This window comes from Mixophyes fleayi, chromosome 4, assembly GCF_038048845.1.
Source record: "Mixophyes fleayi isolate aMixFle1 chromosome 4, aMixFle1.hap1, whole genome shotgun sequence".
NCBI classification, from domain to species: domain Eukaryota; kingdom Metazoa; phylum Chordata; class Amphibia; order Anura; family Limnodynastidae; genus Mixophyes; species Mixophyes fleayi.
In genome coordinates, this window is record NC_134405.1 from 84146645 (window position 1) to 84162609 (window position 15965).

At 39.7% G+C, this 15965-nt stretch overlaps 1 protein-coding gene across 2 annotated transcripts in view; it reads right to left on the reverse strand.

Annotated features, from left to right (window-relative positions):
* Positions 1 to 11696: 11696 nt before the first annotated feature.
* LRRC28 (leucine rich repeat containing 28) overlaps positions 11697 to 15965 on the reverse strand; it is a 29402-nt gene continuing 25133 nt past the window's right edge. For both annotated transcript variants that reach the window (XM_075207693.1, XM_075207694.1), the window contains exons 8-10: positions 15526 to 15701; positions 14819 to 14978; positions 11697 to 13012 (exon numbers count right to left, since the gene is read on the reverse strand). In XM_075207693.1, coding sequence (XP_075063794.1) covers positions 12940 to 13012; positions 14819 to 14978; positions 15526 to 15701 — 409 coding nt within the window. In that variant the 3' untranslated portion in view covers positions 11697 to 12939. The remainder of the gene's footprint in view (positions 13013 to 14818; positions 14979 to 15525; positions 15702 to 15965) is intronic.

Genomic DNA, 15965 nt, shown 5'->3' on the forward strand with positions numbered 1-15965 from the left:
GCGGCGTGTGTATCAGTCGCTGATTGCAGTGCTTTCCCACTGAACTCTGCCTGCTCTATATCAAGGGAAAAAAACAAGGTTAGAGATAAACAACAAACACCCGGAAAACCGATACCTACAAAGCAGAGTTGGAGAGAGGGATTCTGTGAAGAAAAACTGAGGCAGAACAACAGCCAGAAAGGACATATATACAATAATCCTAACCACTCCTCCGCCAGCTCCCATTGGCTGTCCTGGAACTGCAACAAAAGATCTTAACCCTTGCTGGTAAGTGTTTAGTGTATTGGCGCCCAAACATATTTGTTGTGATATGTGATATTATCAAGCTATAGAAGGCAGATTGTTATCACCTTACATTAGTGTTATATGATCTTAAGCTTAAAACAACACCTAATTTAAATAATGAATATGGTGCATTCTCTTAGAACATGTTGGAGATGAATTTCAGGGAGTTCTCCCGTGGGCGTGACTTTGCCCCCCCTCTCGGACTCCGCCTCTTTAGTGTAGAGGGCAGGGTGGGACCTTGATGATGCAATTCATGTCAACATGACCCAGCCCCCACATATTGCAAATGATGCAATCACCCCCATACACCTTCCATTTGGTTCAAAAAGTAGACAAATATGCTATGGTTTTATTGCTAGAAGTACACAACAGAAAGGGAGGGACACATTTTAATAGCTGACCCTTGGAGATAATGCAGGACCCATCTGATTTGAGGATCAGGGCAGAATAGGTAAGATTTTGTTATTTTATTGATCTCTCTGAACTCCATTCAAAACTAAATGTTTAGTTTTGGGTGCAATCATCCTTTGATAACTATATAATGCAACAAGACATTTACTATTAATGTTAGATTTTCACAACTGCATAGCAGGTACACTTTAAAGGTATAGTTTTCTATACAAAAGTAATTTTATTATATAATTCTTAGCAAAAGAAACAGTCTTACAAAATGATTGTTATAGGACGAGATATTTAATTCAGAGTATATATTTTTGGGGTATTTCCCTGTGCAAATGGACTTAATTTTTATCTTTTCTCAGAGGTACTGCAGATGGTACATTTGACTATATTTTCAATGGAAGGATCATGCAGGCACATGTTATGCAGAAATGAACTTTTTATACTCACAAGTTACAATTAGAGATGCTCAGGCCCGGTTCCTCGGAAACCGAACATACCCGAACTTAGGGGATCCGAGTACTGTGCCGAGTCGGCCCGGTACTTTCCTGATTTTTCAGAATCCAGAACGAGACAAAATGTCATTGTAACGTCGTCGGATCTTGCTAATTTTGGAATCCATAAATACCCCCCTCCACGGCGATCTAGTGCCATTTGAGAGAGTGACACAGAAGGGGTAGCATAGAGTGTAGAGCAGTTGGGCAGGCAAAGTTAGAGAATTGAAAGAGGAGGGGGTAGCAGTGTTAAACAAAGTTATCAGTGACATTCAGGAGAGCTCCATAGCTCCAGTGTTAAATATCATTGCAGAAAAATGCACATAATAGTTCTTACAGGGCTGATGTAATTCTGCAGTCCAATTCTACAGTGTTATATAGGTAACACACAGAAAGGAGAGCTCCATTGGTAATTCTCATTGCAGAAATACAACTACTAGTCCTTGCAGGCTTTTGTTATAAATTTGCACAAAAAAGTGTATGCTGTTATATACACCTAAAGAGAAGAGCTCCATTGCTCCATTGCTAATTGTCATTGCTGAAATACAAATACTAGGCCTTGCAGGCTTTTCTCCTGACTATTCTTTTCTGCCACTGCTGTGTGCCAATGTGTCCTAGATATGGTAGGAACTGCCGTGTGTTTGAGTCATTGCTCTATCGCTTACCATCCAGCCCGGTCGCTGCAGTATTTGTCCGAAAGTGTATGAAAATAATAATGTGACCTGTGAGGTGGTCAAAATTGACTGCAAATGACTTGAAATTAGTGTTATTGAGGTTAATAATAATGTAGGATCAAAAAAAGAGCAAAATTATGTGATTTTAGCATATTATAGAAATGTTTCTAAAAAAATACAAAACAAAAACCAAAACAAGTGGAATTTGCTGGCGCTATATAAATAAATGATGATGATGATTAGGGTGGTTTTTCCAAAACCAAATCCAAAACACGAAGCTAATCCAGATCCAAAACCAAAACCACTTCACGGGGGTCAGTGAGCATCTCTAGTTACAATGTTATAAATACTCAGTGTCCCCTTACTTTCTTACAACAAAAATAAGTCTCAAGCAAGAAATAATTTAAGGGGAAGATTGAAACGCTTAAATTAATGGAGTGGTTCGAAAGTAAACAAATGCAGGACCTTTAAGTAAGGTTCTTTCCATCTTTACCGATTGATCACGCAGAGGTTTGCACAGTGTCCACTTGCCAAACCAGGAACCGTGCACTTATGTATGCACTAGGAATACAAACTGTGCATTCACGTGAAATGATGTCTGCTGAATATGCACGAGTATTCTGAGATTTAAATGAGTAACTGAGCATTAGTGGGTTAAATGTAAACAAAAAAAGAAAAACTATTTATGATAGTGAAATCTTCATTTGTAGTTAAAATTCAAGCATATAAATTTCTGAGCGTGTTTGCTGTGTCCTAGGTAAATGCCCTCAGCAGGAGGAAATCAATACCTATTTTTCTTTCTTGATTAATAATGCCCTTGAATTTCATACGTTAATAACCTTCAGACGCTGTACTTTTACGTTAAGGAAGGAGGCAGATTTAATTGTAAACCAAGGGGCTCCACAGGCCTCCAGATGTTTTAATTTTCCTGCATAAAAATGTGTGAACTATTAATTTTCATCCACAGTTAATGGTATTCCGCACATGAAGCGAAATCATTGCCCAGACGTCAGCCAGCCCCATGCTATCAGCAAGATAATGATCTAGCCCTTTTCTCTTCTGGCACCTTTTTTTTAAAAAAATATTTTGGTTTAATAGAACAAGGTAATAAAATACTGAGCAAGTAGATATGATCTCACTGGTGACCTGATGTTGATAGGTCACTGTGCTTTTCAGCATAATTGTAAATTAATGTTTACTGTGTTATTAAGAATTTTTAAAAGCAAAAAAAAAATTCAAGGCGACAAAAGGTAAAAAAATGTAAGGAAACGTCTTTCTGAACCGTCCTGCATAATAAAGACTTTAATTTCTTAAACTTTGGAACTATGTATTAGAATCTATACTGGGAAGCTGCCAATATCCACATGACTTCAATAGAACCTTCATGCCTCAGTGACATCACTAGTTTCCATTGAATTGATAGGTTGAGTATTGTTGACAAAATGGCTAAGCGATGGCCAAGGGTGTAACTATATCCCTGCAACTATGGTGCCACAGGGTCCTTGTCTTAGAGGAAAGCATGTATAAACTTAATATGACTTCATAACAAGTTTATTCAGGCAGTTAAATGATTTGGAAAATAATGAGGAAAACAGGACTGCATATATAATTCAGACTAATGAGCCAGATTGCTACTAATGCAATTACTACTCTGCCTTATAGGATACTGACTGGGGAAGGAGCAGACATTGTGGGGTTTACTTTGTGATGAAGCATAGATGGCCAATCACTGTGGTGGCCAGACATATCTATTTACTGGTGATCATCATCATCATCACCATTTATTTATATAGCGCCACTGATTCCGCAGCGCTGTACAGAGAACTCATTCATATCAGTCCCTGCCCCATTGGAGCTTACAGTCTAAATTCCCTAACATACACACACACACAGACAGACTAAGGTCAATTTTTTATAGCAGCCAATTAACCTACTAGTATGTTTTTTTTGGAATGGGGGAGGAAACCGGAGCACCCGGAGGAAACCCACGCAAACACAGGGAGAACATACAAACTCCGTACAGATAAGGCCATGGTCGGGAATTGAACTCATGACCCCAGTGCTGTGAGACAGAAGTGCTAACCACTTAGCCACCGTGCTGCCCACGGTGACGGTGATGTCCCGCTCTTGTGAATTGATCAACTGCAGTGTTGTGAATATGGTTCAGAACATATAAAAATGGCTGCCTCCACTCTCTGTAGCAGTAGACACGGTCTTCTTACACCCCTGTAGATATTAAACAAGTTCTAGGCATTGCTGTTGTTAAAGCTAATATTGTAGAATTCAGTGTCACTCCATTATACAGAATAATGTGGCATATAATATCCTTGTTAAAAATATCACAGAGCATTTCTCATACCAGTATCAGTAATACTTTTAATTCTTTCCATTCTTTAACCAATATCTGTGGATTTTCTTGTAATACACTGCTAATTTAATAATATTTTCCATCATAAAGCAAAAAATAATAAATGATTAAAAATAATATTTACACTAAAACTCATATCTACTCTTGCCTTCCAAACGTACATATCATTACTATTTATGTACTTCCAGTAGTTTTAATATGAGCTCTCATGGTGATATTTGTTGTACTTTGAGACTTAAATATCAGTGAACAAAAAAATCGTCATCTGGCCGGTGTTTTGTCCTATTTGGTCATTCCGATGCTGCACAGTGGGAGCATTATATTGATACAGTCTATATCCTAGTTAGTCCATGATTGGATGGTCATCTCGCCATCTTGAATAGCCAGTCATGGATTAAATTACAGATTGGGTATGGTATACTGAAGTAAAATTACAAGCATTTCATAAGTGTTAAAAGCTTTTATTGACAACTAAATTAAGTTTATGCAAAGAGTCAATATTTGCAGTGTTCACCCTTCTTTTTGAAGACCTCTGCAATTCGCCCTGGCATGATGTCAGTCAAATTCTGGGCCACATACTGACTAATGGTCGCCCATTCTTGCATACTCAATGCTTGGAGTTTATCAGAATTTGTGGGTTTTTGTTTGTCCACCCGCCTCTTGAGGATTGACCACAAGTTCTCAATGGGATTAAGGTCTGGAGAGTTTCCTGGCCATGGACCCAACATTTTGATGTTTTGATCCTCGAGCCACTTAGTTATCAGTTTTGCCTTATGGCAAGGTGCTTCATCATGCTGGACAAGGCATTGTTCATCACCAAACTGTTCTTGGATGGTTGGGAGAAGTTGCTTTTGGAGGATGTTTTGGTACACTTCTTTATTCATGGCTGTGTTCTTAGGCAAAATTGTGAATGAGGCCACTCCCTTGCATGAATGATCTCAGGATATGGTTTAGTGTTGGCATGACATAGGCCTAATGGTAGTGCTCACCTTTCCTTCTCTGGACAAGCGTTTTTCCAGATGCTCCAATCTGAAAGGGGATTAATCAGAGAAAATGACTTTACCACAGTCCTCAGCAGTCCAATCCCTGTACCTTTTGCAGATAATCAGTCTCTCCCTGATGTTTTTCCTGGAGAGAAGTGGCTTCTTTGCTGGCTTTCTTGACACCAGGCCATCCTCCAAAAGTCTTCGCCTCACTGTGCGTCTAGATGCACTCACCTGCCTACTGCCATTTCTGAGCAAGCTCTGACTGGTGGTGCTCTGATCTCGCAGCTGAATCAACTTTAGGAGACGGTTCTGACACTTGCTAGATGTTCTTGGGTGCCCTGAAGCCTTCTTCAGAACTATTGAACTTCTCTCCTTGAAGTTCTGGATGATACGATAAATGGTTGATTTAGGTGCAATTTTACTAACAGCAATATCCTTGCCTGCAAGCTCTTTTTGTGCAAAGCAATTATGACTGCATGTGTATACTTGCAAATAACCGTGGTTAACAGAGGAAGAACAATGATTTCAAGCACCACCCTCCTTTTAAAGCTTCCAGTCTGTTATTCTAACTCAATCAGCATGACAGAGTGATCTCCAGCCTTGTCCTCATCACCACTCTCACCTGTGTTAAGGAAAGAATCACTGACCTGATGTCAGCTGGTCCTTTTGTGGCAGGGCTGAAATGCAGTGGAAATGTTGTTCTTGGGATAAAGTTCACTGTCATGGCAAACAGGGACTTTGAAATTAATTGCAATTCTTCTGATCACTCTTCATGACATTCTGGAGTATATGCAAATTGTTATATATATATATATATATATATATATATATATATATATATATAGTGTAAGCATTTGGTCTATGGCTAACTACGGGTTAAATTCCCGACACATGCTTTTTTTTTGGGTATCCACAACAAAGATGGGATGTTATCCTTTCAATTCAAGACACTCTTCTGTGGTATATAGTTAGTATTTAATTTCCTGGGTGGTGAATTCAAAGCACATGGAATGTGCATCTTTATATATGAATATAAATGTTCACAAGAGAACTGTTTATACTTGTACTATGTCTCCATATACAACAGTGCAGGCTATAAAATAAAATGTATTTTATAACTGGGGAACAATGGTATTGCACAGCAATGGTAATAAACCATATTTTAATCAGTAATAAGAACTCTACAATACGTGCCATTTTCAAAGTAGTGGTACAACCAATTTAAGTGGAGATGAGAACATGTTTTTAATCCTTTTTATTATAATGTTTTTTTCAGCCTGCGGTAAATAATCTATTAACTGCTCTCACTGATTCTGCCATATTTCTGTGGCTCACAAAATTGAAGCATATCAAAATTTTAAAGGACAAATAAAACCTTGTACTAGTATCCACAATCAGACAATATAGGCATTAACAGATAATATATTGGCAAATATAAGGTTTCCATCAAAAGGCTTTAAATTGAGGTTTCCATTTTGAAAAAATCAGAAGAGGATGGATCTTTTTATAGAATACCCTGTGCCTCCTGTTTTGCAGTTCCCCAATGTCTCACTCTGGGTCATGGTTACAGAACCAATTTGCAGCTGTTGATGAGAGGTTGAAGAGGAATTGCAGGCACAATTGTCTGTCTCCTTACAATGGTCTAATGCACAGGAGAATAGTGAATACATCAGGTAAAGTTTAGATGTTTCATTTTGAGCAAGATTTGTTTAGTAAAAGCCTAAAGTTGCCAAAAACACATTAAAATAAAAGCATAAAACTGCTGTATCTCATAGTTCTGACATTTGCATTCATGGGTCTAATGACAATGATTGAAGTAAATATTCCTATTTGTTACAAGTTACAGCTCATTTGTACTAGATACACCATATTACTAAATAAGTCTTTTATGTTGACATGTTAACGTATTGTGAAAGAGCTGATGAAAGTCTCTCCTCGTCCTCTCCTTGTGAGTAGGTCCAACCAGTGAAGGCTTTTTAGGCTTATATATCATTTCCATCATCCAGGATGGATATACACGTAGCTGAGCAGCTAGAGTAAAAACAGATTGATGGCAGGAATTCAATCGATATTCAATTAAAGTTACCACTAGGTCTGTCTCTGTGGGTTTTTGGGCCAATGCCCAGACTGGAAGTCATATTCACAGCATGTTCCAGGGGAGACGCTGAGATTCCTATACAAGGGATTTAAAGAAGGGGGGGTGGTGTGCCTTGGGGCCCCTAAAATTAAATAAGGGATTCAGTAAGTCAATGAGGAGCACACATTTTCATTTTTCACTCTTTTGAAAATGTACTTTGAAAGTCAAATCCTACTGCATGGAACGTTTGTAGACAACAAATATCTAGACCCCCGTACACATCTGATTTTAAAGATATCCCTTAATTAGCAAAATAAATGACTAATTCCTGTCTAAATGATTGACCAATCTGTGGTCAAGTAGTTCTATCTATAGTAATATACCTGAAATTTTGCAAATTGGCACTGCTGAATGCCCCTAAAAATAAGATTTTTACTCACCGTAAAATACATTTCTCTGACTCCATTGGGGGACACTGCGAGACATTGGGGTGTAGTAGTGGGCTCAGGAGTCTTGTCACTTTAACTGTAAAGGCTTTGGACTCCTCCCCTGCTATGCCCCTCCTCTCCCGAGAGATCCTCAGTTTTGAATAACCAAGAGTGAACGTAAAGGAGGCCATATAACCTGGACAGGTCTTAAATTATAAAGAACCATATTTCACACACAGAACTATATACAGAGCAAGGGAGGGTGCGCAGTGTCCCCCAATAGAGTCAGAGAAATGGTTTTTACAGTGAGTAAAAATTTTATTTTCTCTTTCCTGCCATTGGGGGACACTGCGAGACTTTGGGGATATACTAAAGCTTCCTCAAGGGTGGGAATGCTCTGGACCAGTTGCACGCATAATCCTGCGACCAAAGCTTGCATCAGCCGATGCAAAGCCTTGAAATCTATAAAATTTAGTAAATGTGTGGACGGAAGACCAAGTCGCCGCTCTACACAACTGTTCCGCCGAAGCCCCGTGTCTAGCCGCCCAGGAGGCACCCACTGCCCTAGTAGAATGTGCCCTTAAGTTCTGCGGAATGGCTAGAGAAGCTGAAATGTAAGCCTCACGAATCGTGTACGTGATCCACCGAGCAATTGACTGCTTTGAAGCAGGCCAACCTCTTTTATTGGCGTCATGTAAAATAAAAAGATCTCTGGTTTTTCTGACCAGAGATATACGGTCTACATAACTTTGTAGAGCTCGTACCATATCCAAGTACTGCATAGACCCTTCTGAAGAGTCTTTCTTTGGTTGGAACGCAGGGACAACAATTTCCTGATTTAGGTGGAACCTGGAAACCACCTTAGGAACAAAAGATGGCTTGGTACGAAGGACCTCCCTATCAGCATGAAAAATAAGAAAGGGAGGGTCACAGCGAAGTGCCCCGAGCTCAGACACTCTACGAGCTGAAGCTATAGCCAACAAAAATACCGTCTTCCACGTAAGATACCGTAAGTCAATAGACTGTAAAGGTTCAAATGGAGGTTTAGAAAGAGCACAAAGAACCAGATTGAGGTCCCAAGGCTCGACAGGATGACAAAAAGGAGGTTGTATACTAAACCTATAACTAAACAGGTATAGGCAGGAGCCTATACTTCAGTGACCTAACTCCAAGTCACTTAAAAAAAACTGAGGATCTCTCTGGAGAGGAGGGGCATAGCAGGGGAGAAGTCCAAAGACTTTACAGTTAAAGTGACAAGACTCCTGAGCCCACTACTACACCCCAATGTCTCGCAGTGTCCCCCAATGGCAGGAAAGAGAAAAGTCTAATCAGAGAATTATAGAATTGTATTGCATTTACACAGGAGGGGAGTTGAACTACTGTTTATATGTGTCCCTGTCTAGTATATATCTAAATAACTGCTCCTTGCCTAACCTGCATATTCACTCAAAGATACACAGACTCGTTAGTAATATATCATACCGGACACTGTCCGGATTTGTGAGGGACAGTGTCTATTTTTGGCACCCAAAAGTGGTGTGGCTTTCTGTAAAAGGGTACGGCCTGGTCTTAAATGGTAGATTTGTACTGCAAAATGAAATCTTGTTTGTGCACATCAATAAGATGCACTTAGTAGTGAACGCTCTTATACAGCACAACTCTTCACATCGATTGATGCAAAGTCTTCACCCCCCACCCTGTTCTATAACTCCATGCACTCTCCTGTATAACTGGATGCAATCAGGAAAAACTAGGCACATGAGATGACAGAGCATTTGTGCTGCAATTTCACACTTTTGCAGTTCGTGGATGAGCCTTAGTGAGCTTGTATGCTGAACATATACATTAATATATTATCTGCTACTAAAACTATAGGATTGTGGCCTATTTCATGCACTGTAATGGACAAAAGAGGCACAATCCCGGAGACAATTTATGATATTTAATTGGCCTGACATATTCATGGGTCAATGGATAAGCTACATTCCCATGAATATTAGCTCATCCCATAAAATGGCTACATCCATAGATGCAGTTTACTAATTGAATGACCACTAAACCCCAAAATGGACATTTTCAGTTGTGAAAGGTAAAATACCAGTAGTAATATAATATTCCACTGCGGCTCTGTTAGATTTACTTCCCCACTTCTGTAACAGATAACTTATGCTCCCACCTCCCCCCATGCCGCTATGGGATTTGGTCAGGGGTAGATCTACAATTTTTTTTTGTTTAGTCGGATGGTTTCAAAGCTACTCCCACCCCTGCCTGTTTCATGGACCCGGCTCATCTATCCCACTGCGACTGGTCACCTGATTTGGCTCACTCAATAACAAGTTCCATTTTAGCAGAAAGTTTCTCCTTTGCTCAAAATCCCTTTCACTGCTAGGAACATAGACTCTACTGTCCCAGCAATGAAAGGGATTTCATAGCAACATTGTTTGCACAGGGAGCAATCGAAACCCTGGATCTCGCAGAGTTACTGTGACACCATTGCTCCTGCCACACTGTACATTTCTGTAAAGCAAGTCTGCTTAGCCGTCAGTCACCGCTTGTTTACTTAGAGGTGCACCTCCCTCCTAATATGGCAACTTGCTACAGTGGAATAACAGACAGCATGACGGACATATTTTGTGAATATAGGATCAGTTATTGTATTTATACAAGTTAACCCGTGCATGATACTCATACATTCTAGTCAAATCAAGCTACTTAAGGTGTTAAAAAGGTTCTTGTCATGCATTTGGGGCTAGGCCAGGCCTCCTCAGGGGAAGAGCATTACTTCCCGATGTAAGCGCCCTTTTTTTAACGTGGTTTTGTCCACATCACCACCTCATCATTCTTCTCCATCACCTCATCCTTCATCTTCATCTCCACATCTTTAATCTCCATCGTCTTACTGTTCTAAAACCTCTCGATACACGTTTCTGCTAAACACCTTATCGCTGTGCTCAATCAGTCTTCCTTGAAGGGCAGTATTCATAACCTGCACTTTCACATTACTGCTTCTCCGTACTCGTGAAAATGCGACATACAATTGTCCATGACCAAACACAGGCTCTGGTAAATAAATACCCACACGGTCAAGAGTTTGAGACCTCAACTCGTAAATTTAGCCTTTACTACCCCTCCCACGGGGGGGAAGGGAGGATGATGGAAGTTAACTGACTTCACTATTATAATTTTTTGGTCAAATAATGTCAGTATACCAAATTTCAGGTCAATTGGATGAGCCCTTTCTGAGAAAATAGTTTTTTCCACACACACACACACACACACACACACACACACACACACACACACACGCTGCTAGGCTTATATATATTAGATTGTTCAGATCACTAAAATGCAGCCTTTGGTAAATATAAATGCCAAAGACTGTGTAAATGCCAAAGAGTGGCTCTACTTGCTCATTAAGTGTGTGAGACCAGGATGAAAACACCTTTTTTTAATCATCTCATAGTACTAGATGTTTGTGTTTATTTGAAAGTTTTTGTCAGCTCTGCCAGTACATGAAAATACAAGGCCACACAAATTTTTTTTAAAAAAAATCCCCCAATTGCTAATTAGATGAGAAACAAATTACCATTACATTTCGGCAGCTTTCTTCTGCAAGAATAATTATATATGAAATGTATTTCTAACCTATCTACTTGTGAGCTGCAGTTTGAAAAAAATAAAATAAAAAATATTGTAGTCTGGGCTCGAACATCCCATATCCCTTCCCTACTCTTCATAAAATAAGCTAACAAGCTGTCACCACTACTTTGTTTTTTTTATTACTTTGTGACTGCCATCTGCTTAATAGTTAACCATTGATACTACAGAGAAGCTCTTTCAAATGTTTCTCAGCCATAAGGCAGCAAAATGTGGATAACAAGTCATTTTATGAACTTATAAACAAAAGTAAGATATGGCTGTAAGCCTTTTCATCTTTTACATATTAAAATCCTTGTGTACTTCCACTAACTGAACACGCTTAACGTTCACATAAAAAGCAGCTTTATTTCAGTCCACGTATTGTTGGGAAGTTGCCGAGATGAGGTCATAAGAAGTGATGATCTATTCCCGTGCCTTGAATAGGTCTGCCTGGTCAGCAGCCCTGGTGTTCTCTAAGCATGCAGTCTTGAGATTTGCTGTTGGAACATGAGATCCAAGAAACATCTGCAGCTATTTCCAGGTAAAACCTATGGCAGATGTGATTATATGTGTCCACAGATAACAGTTCCCTTCCCCCTCAGTAGTTATAATTTATAATGGATTTGCTCTGATTTCTGGCAGTGAAATGGATAAAAGGCAAGTTTGAAAATCTGAGATATTCAGTCCTGACGAAGCACCACTGTTACTGTCTGAGGATTCAAAGGTCACCTCAATACTCACTAATAAACAGGCCTGCAGCACAATCATTAGAATTGTTCAGTTCCGTATAGAAACAGAGCAGTCATATCCACAATGTAAGTCATGTAAGGTCTTTTCTTTTGGCAACTCCGTAAAGACTCTCCTGTGACTTGTGTTATTGTCAGACAGACAGGCTGCGGCTAGGCTTGTCCTGGTAGACAGGCCCAGGAGAAGGCTTTGGGGTGAAGCAGTGCATACCAGAGAGAATGTGTTGGTGTGTCTTTGGTTGGGTCACTAGATATGTGTCTTTTATGTACACTAAATGAGTGCCAAACACAAGACAAGGAAAGGACCATGCCCACTGATTATTAACATATGGTTTCTGCATGGTAGGGTTTTTTTTATTTCTTTAAGTATCTTTATTTTAAACTTTAGAAACTGGACTTTCAAAGTCACATTTCATATTATTAAAAAAAAATAAAAAATGAGTAAGTATATATAGTCACTCTGGCCCATTTATTAAAATTATATTACCAACTCCAAATAAACACTATATATGTGATCTCATATGGTTAAAGCTACTCATGGTACAAAGATTTAAATTCTAGTAAAAGTATTTTGGATACTAGTTCCACCTCCCTTTGGTATGCATGAATTATCTGTAAACACACAATGGAGAAGAAAGCCTTTATGGAGTAACCTGCAGGAAAAGTGACATGACAGGAAGAGATGGCAACGTAGATGAAGTCAATACGGGCAGACTGTGACCCCCCCCCGCCCCCCCCAACTGCTCATATACTAATCTGCAAACCCAGGAGACATCATTGCTGGTTGTTTTTAATTTCAGAGGATGGTGTAAGAATAGTCCAATATTGGCAGTGAAATATTTATCAACTCAGAAGGTCGAACGTCTGGAGACACTGGGTAGAGCAGCAGTAAGCCACAAAACTGACAGCTGTTCTCCTGGAACGAAAGGTAAGGAACGTGTAAGAAGCAGCATTGCAACCTGGAAAACAATTATTCAGCTTCAGCTTTTCACAAATACCCTGTAATTGAATTATAGTTAACAGATCCTCTTATCTAAAATACAGATCCTATATGCCTCTACTGCAAGTGCTACTTCTGCTGCTTGTATCTATTACTTATCCCATCCTATAGATGCAAGCTTGTGAGCAGGGCCATCTTACCTCTCTGTCTGTACCTAGTATTGTTTTTGCTCCAAATTGTACAGCACTACAGAATATGCTACATAAATAAATGTGCCTGTTAAAACTCAATATAATAACTTTATATGACTGAACTGGTTATTTCTAATCTTTCCATTTAACTCATCATTGATTCATGTGTCATTATTTCTCCAATTTATTTGTCTCAAAGGTGCTTTCCAAAAATAGACATGCACCCTCCCACTGTCAATTAGCTTGCAGCGCTGGAGACTGATCTATCAATGCAGCCACAATGCACAGACTTCGGTGCGATCCAGCTCCCAGTACCAGGGAGGTTCCCCCGATTTATTGCTACAATGAGGTTTCAGTAAGAAGGGTCTGTCCACAAACTAGCATTATGTAACCCCTTGTATATAAGGTCTTACTGAAACACTCACTATAACGTCTAAGGCTCTACATAACTCCTTCCCAGATCATCTCTTATTGATAAACACTCCATACAACGTCTACAGCTATAATCTATATCGTCATTCATTGATACACAATGCCTAAAACAAGTTCTCTATATAATCTCAATCATACACACCCCATATATCTTCTAAATCTCCATCTCCCCCAGATCTCTCATTGAAACACACTCCTTATAACCTTTACTGCTGTAATTCAGTTATACAGCTCCTTTACTCCTTTGTTTTTAGATCAGGAAACCACAGCCAGTAATCTCTTACTTGTGCTCAATGCAAACTCATTTCCCTCACATATATTCTCCTATACTCTCCCTCTCATACTAACCACAGAACACTCTTCGAAACATAGAACTTGACAGCAGATAAAAACCAGTCTGCCCATTTTTATAAAGTACTTCTTCCTTTTCTCCTAAACCTGCTACCCTCTAGTTTTAGTGCATGTCCTCTTTTTCTACTCATTTTCCTGTGTCAAATACTTTCCCTCCTGCACGTAGTTAAAATCTAGATTTGAAGCCTTATATCATATTCTTTCTCTGCTCCAATCTATGCATATCATTTCTTCCCTGATGTGTTTTATATGTAGATGATGGACCATTTTAGTAGTCCTTTTTTTGCAGATCTCTAATTTATATATATGTCCTTCTGAATATATGGCCTCCAGAACAAGGCACAGTATTCTAGGCGAAATCTTACCAGTGAGCTATATAGTGGCATCTCCAACTCTTTATTTCAGTTACCGATTCCTCCTACTATACTACCCTATTCTCTAACTGGTCTTTCACAACACTTTGCTATATTGTCTGCCTTTTAGTCACTCCTACATTCATCTCCTTGCTCAGTAATAATGTATTCAGCCTTTGGATTTTTGAGGCATAAGTGCATGATATTGAGTTTCATTAAACTGTACTTTCCACACTCTGGACCATTATTCTAATATATGCAGATCAGTAATCACATCTACTTAAAGGACCAATCTAAGTACAGATCCTAGAGGTGATCCACTGGTAACCTTTACAGAATGCACTCCATTTACTATAACTCTTGGTTGTCCATCCTTCAACCAATATGCACTCAATGAACTACCTTTGAATCCAAGCCCAGGACATAAGGTCCCACTTCATTAACTGAAGAATTACCCTTGATGAAGCCCAGCCATAGGGGTCTCTCTCAGAGGAAAGAGCTTTGGATAAACAATAGTAAACATGGACTGACTGCAGCGATGGCAGTGTCCTAGGGGGCACTGCAGTAGCTCCAAGAGACTTCTGGGTAATGATATGTAGGACAGACAGCTTAAATCTAAAAAAAACAAACAAAAGACAAATTGGTTAATTCACATTAATTTGAAAAACCCCCCCACCCTACAAGAGCTCATTAATGAAGCCTCCAGTGTATAATGAAAGGGGTTGCCTACTTGGGATAACCCCTTTCTTTCACCTGTCTTTTCTCCTAAGTATACCTTCTGTGTAGCGCATTGCTGTGGGTCAATCATGAGATCCTTCACTGTTACCTTGGAGTAGTTGCTGAACAGCACCAATAGAAAGCTGCAGGAGAGGAGACTTTACTGCTGAAGGTCTTCTCCCATCCTTCATACTGAACATGCAAGGTCATGAAGAGTGTATTACATTGCCATGGATGCAGTTCTATCATGTGCCACAAACAGTACACCCCTCTCATCCTTTGCAGTATCTCTCCTCCAGCACAGAAGAATCACAGCCCCTCCCCTCCCTCACCTATAAGAGGATGACCCCTGCCAATGTGCGACACAGATGGGGTACTTAGGGAAGAGAGGTATGGAACACTTCACCCAATCTCAGAAAACTCTGTGTAGAAATACCAGTTTCACCTGGTAAGTAGGAGCAGAAAGCTGCATGGAGAGAACGCAGTGCCAGCTCTTGTAGAGGCAACACAGAATCAGCCGGCAAACCAATAGACTTCACCTCGACTGGGAGATGGACGCTGAGCGGCCCGGAGGAGAAAGAAAGCAGCTTTGTTTCAGCTATGGGAAGAGGGGAGCCACAGCTGTGAGGGATGTAAGGAAGGAAACTGTTAACATAACATCACAAGGTGTCTGTTTCCAGGAATTCACTTACAAAAGACATCTAGATTTTTATGAAGCTAACTCTAGCCTTTAAAAGAGAAAAAAAAAATTTAAGTCAAGCTCTTAGCGGGTAGTAACTCCAAACTCTTTGGATGCGGGCCAGAATATGATCACTATTTTCCACTGCAGGCAGAGTTAGTAGAGTTCTAAACAGGAAATCACTACTACATTGAAGCACAACAAAG